We start from the raw sequence: 10,028 nt of genomic DNA, 5'->3' as shown, positions 1-10,028 counted from the left end.
CCGTGCAGCGATGTAATAGTTGTCTTAATTGGTGTTTTTTTTTTTTTTTTTTTTTGCTACGGAGAGAGAGGAGAGAGAGAGAGAGAGAGAGAGAGAGAGAGAGAGAGAGAGAGAGAGAGAGAGCTAAGGATCATGTTTAGAGTAGATTTTATAGAGCGTCATCACGATGGATGTCAACAACAAACATGAGGCACTTAGAGGAAGCAGATGAATGTGAACAGGAAGTTGGTGAAAGAAAACTGAATATATTTTTGTGGGGTTAGATGAGAAAGATGGATTCGATAAGAGATTAACTTTTCTTGCTGACGATGAGATTGGCCAGATTGTACCTTCTTTAAGCCGTCTTTTTCTGAGACTTAGAGTTAATGTTTTGTAATACACAAAAACATAGTTCAGTAGTATTTATTATAACGAAATTGATAAACAAAGTATAATATCTGCTTAGGTAGTCTTGTGAGGAGATCCACACCATGACCTGAGGTGTCACCTGTGTGCTGGGGAGGAACACACGTTCTGCGACAATACTGGTCCTGGTTCTGTTAGTGGTAGTACTTCTTGCCGTGGCCGCCGTGTACGCCGTGAGTGGTGCCCTTCACGTGACTGGCTGAGTGGCCGAGGGTGGAGTGAGTGTTGTGCACGCCGTGAGTGGATCCGTGTCCAGCAGAGGTGTGGCCGAGGGTGGAGTGAGTGTTGTGCACGCCGTGAGTGGATCCATGGCCGGCAGAGGTGTGGCCGAGGGTGGAGTGAGTGTTGTGCACGCCGTGAGTGGATCCGTGCCCGGCAGAGGTGTGGCCGAGGGTGGAGTGAGTGTTGTGCACGCCGTGAGTGGATCCGTGCCCGGCAGAGGTGTGGCCGAGGGTGGAGTGAGAGTTATGCACGCTGTGAGCGGCTCCGGAGTGGCTAACAGATGCAAGGCCGTGGGCGCCAGAGTGGCCCGAGTGAGGAACGTGGGCGGCGCCATGTGGGCGTCTCTGGCTGTAGTGGCTGGGGCGCTTATAGTAGCGCCTTCCTCCGTGGTGGTGGCCGGGGTCTGCCTCCGCTGCCACCAATGCCACCACTGCCGCTAGCACCACGAGGCACCACGCTGCTGTTGTTGCTACCTTGGCCATGTTTCTGAAAAGGTTAAAAGGGGTGGATTGAAAACCCTTTACAATAGAAACAATAAGGAGAAAAAAAAAGTTAGGCGTGATAGGAAAAGGAGACAGGAAGCAGAACCTACAGCATTCTAAGCTTAATGACACTCCTTTACTGCTACAAGTGAAAATCACAAACACCAGTTACATATGAAAATCAAATAAGGGAAACAATGAGATACATAGGAACAAGACATTCCGACTGATGAATGCCATGCTCATGGAAAGAAAACTGAGGAAGGTCATGACATAACAAAGGCTGAAGGTTAGACAAAAACTGCCGCCATAAATCTAAATAACCTAACAGAGGCAGATGAGATTGTGAGGGGAGGCTTCCTCTGCTTTAACCTGCCATTGACACTAGTAACGTAGACGTTATATTGGCAGGAGTGTCGCGATGAGGGACAGTAGACAGAAGTACGCACCACTCAATATGGTTTAATAAAGACCTCGTCACCAAGCCTCTCCAATCCTACCTGTCGTAGTATGACTGGAAGCTTAGGAGGAACTAAGATGAACGGCTGGATGAGTTCTGTGCCTGGAAAATGTTTGCCACGTCTTATATACCAGTCAAACGCCCGCAGGCACTAGGAACACTTACGACACCAAAACATACATAAGAAACGGGCAGAACATTCTCCATTTCAGCGAATCGCATGATAGTTTCCAGATGTTCCCATAACTAAACTCTGGTGTGTGCTACTGGGGGTTGCCGGCTGGGCGTGGCGAAGTAGGTGGGGTTGTGGTGGTAGTATGGTGTGTTGCGGTGCTGTAGAGTAACACACACACACACACACACACACACACACACACACACACAAAGAGAGAGAGAGGGTGGGGGAAATTACCACTTTCCAGTTTTCACCTATCTTCTCTCCCCGTCTCTACCTGGCAACTCTCCGCCCTTCCCCCTCATGGTCGCCGCTTCCTAGCTCTTCCTCCTTCCTGGCTCCTGTAGTAGTTCCCCAAGCCACACTGTTTCCAGTTTCCACATCGGGCACGGCAGCACGGAGTTGACTGACCTGTGGAGTTTCCTAACAACGTTATGTGGCAAGACTTAATGAGCGATTTTAGTAAAAGGGTTTCCCGGCACACACACACACACGCACACACGCATGGGATGGGATCTTCAAAGGTGTCTTCATATGTCTTTTATATCCATAGTTTAACAAGGATTTTACATAGAAGATATGTTTGCGTAGACATTTGTTTATGTATGATTACTTCTATTTTTATGTATGTGTGTGTGTGTGTGTGTGTGTGTGTGTGTGTGTGTGTGTGTGTGTAATTTCACCACGGTCATTTGCTGGTCACCCAGCCAGTCTTCCCCATTACGGAGCGAGCTCAGAACTCATAGACCGATCTTCGAGTAGGACTGAGACCACAACACACACTCCACACACCGGGAATGCGAGGCCACAACCCCTTGAGTTACATCCCTTACCTATTTACTGCTAGGTGAACAGGGGCCACACATTAAGAGGCTTGCCCATTTGCCTCACCGCCCCCGGGACTCGAATCCGGGCCCACTCGATTGTGAGTCGAGCGTACTAACCACTACATTACGCGGTGTGTGTTTCACTGTTTCACTGTTTGATCTGCTGCAGTCTCTGACGAGACAGCCAGACGTTACCCTACGGAACGAGCTCAGAGCTCATTATTTCCGATCTTCGGATGGGCCTGAGACCAGGCACACACCACACACCGGGACAACAAGGTCACAACTCCTCGATATACATCACGTACCTACTCACTGCTAGGTGAACAGGGGCTACACGTGAAAAGAGACACACCCAAATATCTTCACCCGGCCGGAGAATCGAACCCCGGTCCTCTGGCTTGTGAAGCCAGCGCTCTAACCAGAGCTACCGGGCGTGTGTGTGTGTGTGTGTGTGTGTGTGTGTGTGTGTGTGTGTGTGTGAGTGTGTGTAGAGTTACGTACATATGTTTGTATATGTATGTGTTTATTTATATAGAAATGAAATATGTATGTAGTACGTGTCTTGAGTGCATCCATGATTGTAGAGCGTTGTTGAAGTACGCATTTGTCTTGTTATTGCATATTTTTCTTATTTACTGTCTTCATATTTCTTTAATTATTTTTCAGTGTTCATGTCTTAATTGTGTATTTGTGTTTTCGCGGCGACGTAAATGTGTTAAAAACTATAACGTGTTGATAAGAGTTGTGAATTGTGAGTGTTCTCTTAACCCCCTCGGTACTAGGAAACATTTTTACCTTTCGTTTTGGGTATGATTAGGCGATTTTATTTACATTAGGAAGGTCTATAAAGGTCAGAGGCTTAATGACCACAGTCTTCACTATTTTAATCCCCACATAAATTTCTAATAATGCTTAAACTTACCAAACAGTAATCAGAATGAATATGAAAACGCTTCATGATACTGAAGAAATTAGATTAATGGGTGTTCTGAATGTGGCCAGCACCTGCCTGACCCACAGGGGTGTTAACTGTGCTTAGATCTTACAATGGGGCCCACCTATATGTTTATTATAGATCCAGGCTAACAAACATTTTGAATTTTAATAATTTTAGTTTAAAGAATTCTGCACGCACACACACACACACACACACACACACACACACACACACACACACACACACACACACACACACACACACACACACACACACACACACACACACACACACACACACACACACACACACCACGACCCGATAAACACTCGCGAAAATCAGATCAATAATTTTCGTGACCATTTTTTTTTTCTTTTTTTCCTGGAGAAAGAAAGCTTTAAGAAGTCGAGTTTACATAATCTGAGAGTCTGCGGCAGATGGCGGAGCTGGCGGAGAAGGCACGGCGAAATTGATTGATTGTTTGACTGCCTGCTTAATTTGTGATTCTTATTCTTATTTACTGTACTGCTAAGAGAAGTATGTTTAGATGAAGGAGGCGTATCTGCAAACAATGTCGGGAGGATCAGCGAGTCTTGGTGTTGGCTGTTCTCTGTAACGGGTAAGACAGGAAGGAGTGAAGCACATGGAGGCAAATGTGAGGGACGGTGCTTTTCATTTTAAAAGATAGGATCTGGTGAAGGGCAACAATATTTCTTTTAACGTTATGACTTATAGCGCCTATAGGCATACTTGAAGAGTATATGCGAGAAGAGCTGTTCAGCTTCCGCCCATTAGTGGCGCAAGCAATTTTGTTTATAGGGCCATATTAGGACCCATATCACCACCCAAGCGCATCTTTGGTATAACCACCTAGAACTTGAGTATCATGATGACATGTAGGTAATTTTAAACCACTCGATAAATGGCATAGCTTCAAAGAGGTATGAGGTGGGATTCGAATTTACGCGTGGATGTCTGGCTGATCCCACGCTCACCACCTTATCCAATACCACCAACCTCTTAAGAAAAAAAAAAAAAAAAAAAGGCCGTTTGATGGAATACTCAATAATTCTTGAAACCTCCTCTATGACAGAATTTAATTCGTAATAAGAGTAAGCACAGTAAATACAAGAGCACGAAAGGGAGTTTCACAGTTTATCTCGGTTAAAATATCCTTGATCTGCTGACACTTCCCTTACAAGGCTTACACAGTGTACGAATTGGGTCTAGGCATGTCACTAAGGGACTGAGGGACAACTCAATGCAGTGACGTGTTTGTTACTCGACTGGTGACCATAACCGTCTCTTGACTCCCTTGTGACTCTCTGATTTAGTATTCCTCTCATACTTCTTTTCTATCACTTCTTTACGAACAGCATCAAGGCGGCTCCCCCTTCTGTCCCCTTCCCTCTCTTATTTTTCTTTAGCTGATCTTCTTTATATATGTGAACATAAAAAGATATTTTCTTCTTGCATTTGGCACAAAGGTCTGCTAATTAATTTGAAATGGCTAATTCTCAAGAGTTTGGTATACCACAGTAAAACAAGTAAATACACATACGACCACCATATTATTACAAAAATAGTTACAGACATCGTTACACATTGATGTACAAAAATAGGAAACGCATGGATGTCAGTCCTGAGCAAAGACTCATTCAAGATGTGTGTGTGTGTGTGTGTGTGTGTGTGTGTGTGTGTGTGTGTGTGAAGGCCGGTTAGCCTCCATTAGTGATAGTACTTCTTGCCGTGGCCGCCGTGGACGCCGTGAGTGGAACCCTTCAGGTGGCTGACAGAGGCATGGACAGGGGTGGCGTGGCTGCCGTGCACACCTTTTGAGTGTATGACGGAGGCGTGGCCGCCCTGCACGCCCTTTGAATGTCCAATGGAGGGGTGGCTAAGGATAGCGTGACTGCCATGCACGCCCTTTGAGACTCCGATTGAGGTGTGGCCCAAGGTGCCGTGGTTGCCGTGCACACCATGACTGGTGCCCTGCAGGTGGCCACCTGAGTGGCTGATGGAGCTATGGCCGTGAGTGCTGTGGCCGCCGAAGGCACCAGAGTGGCCGGAGGGAGAAACATGGGCGGCGCCATGTGGGCGCCTCTGGCTGTAGTAGCTGGGGCGTTTATAGTATGGCCTTCTGTGGTGATGGCCGGGATCAGGCTCTGCCGCCACCAGCGCCGCCACCGCCGCCAACGCAATGAGGCACCACGCTGCTGTAGTTGCTGCCTTGGCCATCTTTCTGCAAGGGTTAGAAGTGTGACGTGAATATTGATCAGTGACTGCGGATTTTTATCATTATTAGCAGAAAAGCAACAGGCAATGGAAAAAGGTGTGGTCATGTTGAGCTTGGAAATGAAATGGGAATATCGGTTTTGTGAGCCAGGTAAGACGGTAGAGGGAAGCAGAGATGAAGGAAGAAAAGGAAAAATTTGTCATTAAGAAAAAACAAATAGTAGACAGCAGACAGAGGAATTGTACTGGACTAGGCCTCGCCACCTGGCAAAACCCGTGGTGGTGGTACTGGTGTGGTGACAATCATGTATTTGGTAGGCGCCTCTTGCTCACCTGAACTGAGGTGGAAAAATGTGGTAAAGATAGAAGAGTCTGCTGCTCTGTGGTTAGCAATCCTCCCTGGGCCTTTATATAGCAGCGCGGTGCCGCGGCACTATGTCCTCAGGAGGCGGGAATACCTACGCCAAAGCAAAAAAATAACCTGTCGGGATCTCCCCACTGAGGTAATCCACGCAGGCCTGCCAGGCGTACACCGTTTCGTTCGTGTCGCCTGCCATATCCACATTGGCCACGACGGAAACTGGAAGAGTCACAGGAAACAGAAGATTTGAAACCGTGTATTGTACAAGCTGTATACTGTATCTTATATAAGGATGAGTGAAACTGCAGTAGCAACGACTGCCGCTTATCTCTCTCTCTCTCTCTCTCTCTCTCTCTCTCTCTCTCTCTCTCTCTCTCTCTCAAGGCATAGCAGCGTAGGGAAGGTCTGTGCCGAGGCTGTTGTGGAGCCCGCAGAAGACAAGGAATGCAGATGCTATTACACATTCTCACTTATCGTTCGTGGGACTTTCGTCGTTGATCAGAGAGAGAGAGAGAGAGAGAGAGAGAGAGAGTGAGAGATTCATATTTCTCCTTTGCTTCGTTCCTTTCTTCCTTCGTCGTCGTCTTTTGAAAACACACACACACGCACACACTCTCTCTCTCTCTCTCTCTCTCTCTCTCTCTCTCTCTCTTCACACACACACACACACACACACACACACACACGCGAGACAAATGGGCAAGCCTCTTAATTTGTGGCCCCTGTTCACCTAGCAGTTAATAGGTACGGGATGTAACTCGAGGGGTTGTGGCCTCGCTTTCCCGGTGTGTGGAGTGTGTTATGGTCTCAGTCCTACCCGAAGATCGGTCTATGAGCTCTGAGCTCGCTCCGTAATGGGGAAGACTGGCTGGGTGACCAGCAGACAACCAAGGTGAATCACACACACACACACACACACACACACACACACACACACACACACACACACACACACACACACACACACACTCACACAAACACTCTCTCTCTCTCTCTCTCTCTCTCTCTCTCTCTCTCTCTCTCTCTCTCTCTCTTGCTGGATGTGCCTCGCTTCTGTAAATGTTCTTTTCCCTGAAACTGACTAACGTAATAGAATAAAAGAAGATATGTAATCAATTGTTCTGCCGGAAGAACAACTCAAAATAAAATAATTGTGAACCCTTCCATCACAAAGAATATTGGTAACAGTGTAATCTTCTAAAGACATCCAGGAGAGAAATTTAACATACTTTGATGGTTCGTGGTGTAGCATTCCTTTTACAACGGCATTCATTTATCCTTCTGAATCCTTTTTTCCGAGTGTGTGTGTGTGTGTGTGTGTGTGTGTGTGTGTGTGTGTGTGTGTGTGTGTGTAAAGTAAAGTAAATTTTATTGCCATTTACGTACACAAAACATAATGAACATACATAGTACCCATTTAAGCAATGGCACGGCCTGCCAAGCCAAGGCTCCTAGGCAGACGGGTTTATGTAATCATTATTGGTTGCGTTGAGGTGGACAGAAGTGTAGGTGAAAAATTACTTCATTTTCTTATGGAATAAAAATGTTTGATTAACGAGCTACAGGCAGAGTAAAGAAAATTACAAGATAATCAGGTGAAAAAGTGATTATGAAATCTGAAGAGATAATAAAAAATCCTTTAAGTTACGTTTTGGATTATGCAAATTTCAACTGGTATGAAATTCCATAAATCAGGACCGAAACAAGATGCTAAGTTTGAACAGAGTGGTGCGGAATTAATGACAGACTTTATTAACAAGATTGCTCCTGGTGTTGTGACTCGTATCAATAACCCTGAAGAATTGTGTTCCAGTAAATGTTTTCATAATCTTAAAAATGAACATCAAAAGGAAATACTTATGAATATTACGTAATTTGAGAATTCTATTGTTTGTGAATATGGGCTCGGTTGTGTCAAATTATGAACAATATGCACCTGAGGATTTTCTTCTGGGTGACTGTGATCTTATTAAGAAAAAATATCCACGTGCATGCCCATACACACACACACACACACACACACACACAGCATAAATAAGGTGAGGATAGCACAGTGTGTAATATACACTAATGAGAGCTTCATTCGTGAAGGAATTACGGATTCTATAAAATACACCACATATTTTTGACAGTTTCATACATACTTCTTTGATATGATAAATCCAGTTTAGGTTTTCGTCCACATAAATACCAAGAAATATTGTATAACTTACCCGTTTCACAGTTTCCCCGTCCAGAATCAGTGGTGGCATAGTATTGTTTAAGGATCGATTTTGGAAAAGTATGAAATTAGTTTTGTTAATATTAAGTTTTAGCTTATTTGATTTAATCCAGTTATGTACTAAATCTTAATTCAATGCCTACATTAGAATGCAAGTTGTTTAGATCTTTATGTGTTAACATGTTAGTGTCATCTGGATAAATGGTGAATTTAGAATTTTTACTGGCATTAGAGATGTCATTAATATAAATAAGGAGTAAAAATGGGCCTAAAATAGAACCTTGAGGCACACCACTTGATGCGATTCTGAAGCGGGAGAATTGTGAATTTAAAAAAAAAATCCTGTGACCTACCTATTACACATATAACTCTTAAACAATTGAAGAGGTATCCCTCTAATACCATTGTACTGCAATTTATCAAATAGTATTTGATGGTTTAAAGAGTCAAAAGCTTTAGATAAATCTATGAAAATTCCAATTACATAACACTCTTCCTCTAAACATTTATACACGTTACTAACAAATTCTAATATTGCAGTTTCAGTGGACCAATTAGCTCGAAAACCATGTTGATGGGTTGATTGTAGGTTGGTTTTCTCTAAGAAGTTTATGAGACAGGTGGCAATTATGCTTTCAAAAACTTTGCTAAAGGCGAGAAGTATTGATATTGGGCGATAGTTATTGATGTCATCTCTGCTGCCAGATTTATGCACCGGTACGACTTTGGCTCTCATTAGGTCGTCTGGGAATACTCCATTTCTTAATGACTGATTAATTATATGTTGTAATGGTATAGATAGGAAATGTGATGTATATCGGTGAGATGTCAGCTGTTTTAAAGGAATTTAAATAAGTACAAAGTACAAAGTACAAAGAGAAAGCTGAAGGGTTGGCTAAGTATTGGCTATAATCATTATCAATGGTGTTATTGATTGCATCCCCATTCTTCAAAAAAATGATCATTAAACTAGTTTGGTAGGTCAGCACAATATGGTTTTACATCAGTTTCATGTTTACGCATATTTGATGTTCTACCAAGCACCGAGTTGATGGATTTCCAGTATATTTTAGGGTTTCCTTGATTTTCTTTTAGCTGATCTTTGTAGAATTTATCGTGTGTGTGTGTGTGTGTGTGTGTGTGTGTGTGTGTGTGTGTGTGTGTGTGTGTGTGTGTGTGTGTGTGTGTGTGTGTCTGTGTGTGCGTGCGTGCGTGAGTGTGTGCGTGAGTGCGTGCGTGAATGCGTGCGTGCGTGCGTGTGTGCGTAGGTGCGCGCGCGCGCACAGTGTGTGTGTGTGTGTGTGTGTGTGTGTGTGTGTGTGTGTGTGTGTGTGTGTGTGTGTGTGCGCGCGCGCGCGCTTTTCAGGAATTTATCTGCTAGTTTATATCCTTTTTGCATATTTTCTCTATCCAATCAAATTACTATAGTTAATAACATCAATATGGCTCATTATAGTTACTCTTCTATCACCAAAATGTACCTGATAACAGGCAAGCAGAGACTGTCAAGTGTAGGCCTAATGGCTTCTTGTTGTTGTTGTTGTTCTTATGGTACTTTGCGATATGTGTCTTCCATTAATCCGAATTTTTTGTAGGCAGGTGATCAGATGTCAGGTTCTGTGAGGAGACTGTCAGTAGATCAGGGTAACCAACACGGTAATACGATAAATAAATTGGAAGCGAGTGTGGTGGTATTACTG

The 10,028-nt window shown here is 44.1% G+C and overlaps 2 protein-coding genes across 3 annotated transcripts; both read right to left on the bottom strand.

Annotated features, from left to right (window-relative positions):
* Positions 1 to 386: 386 nt before the first annotated feature.
* LOC123511306 (embryogenic cell protein 40-like) lies at positions 387 to 1,755 on the bottom strand. 2 transcript variants are annotated; one of them, XM_045267084.1, is made up of 2 exons: positions 1,610 to 1,755; positions 387 to 1,113 (listed from the first exon to the last, which is right to left on the bottom strand). In XM_045267084.1, exon 2 carries the CDS (start codon positions 1,107 to 1,109, stop codon positions 540 to 542), a length of 570 nt encoding a protein of 189 aa, XP_045123019.1. In that variant the 5' UTR covers positions 1,110 to 1,113; positions 1,610 to 1,755; the 3' UTR covers positions 387 to 539. The 2 variants fall into 2 exon arrangements, with proteins under 2 accessions (XP_045123019.1, XP_045123020.1); XM_045267085.1 differs by having other exon boundaries at positions 1,559 to 1,649.
* A 3,308-nt stretch (positions 1,756 to 5,063) lies between these two features.
* LOC123511307 (hornerin-like) lies at positions 5,064 to 6,199 on the bottom strand. Its single transcript, XM_045267086.1, has 2 exons — positions 6,080 to 6,199; positions 5,064 to 5,753 (listed from the first exon to the last, which is right to left on the bottom strand). Exon 2 carries the CDS (start codon positions 5,747 to 5,749, stop codon positions 5,240 to 5,242), a length of 510 nt encoding a protein of 169 aa, XP_045123021.1. The 5' UTR covers positions 5,750 to 5,753; positions 6,080 to 6,199; the 3' UTR covers positions 5,064 to 5,239.
* Positions 6,200 to 10,028: the final 3,829 nt, after the last annotated feature.

The sequence above is a fragment of the Portunus trituberculatus genome, chromosome 31 (assembly GCF_017591435.1).
Source record: "Portunus trituberculatus isolate SZX2019 chromosome 31, ASM1759143v1, whole genome shotgun sequence".
Classification (NCBI taxonomy): Eukaryota; Metazoa; Arthropoda; class Malacostraca; order Decapoda; family Portunidae; genus Portunus; species Portunus trituberculatus.
This window is presented reverse-complemented; position numbering and strand designations above follow the sequence as displayed.

Excerpts from the sequence above, each read along its gene's own strand:
- LOC123511306 (XM_045267084.1), bottom strand. The coding sequence starts at position 1,109 with ATGGCCAAGGTAGCAACAACAGCAGCGTGGTGCCTCGTGGTGCTAGCG.
- LOC123511307 (XM_045267086.1), bottom strand. The coding sequence starts at position 5,749 with ATGGCCAAGGCAGCAACTACAGCAGCGTGGTGCCTCATTGCGTTGGCG.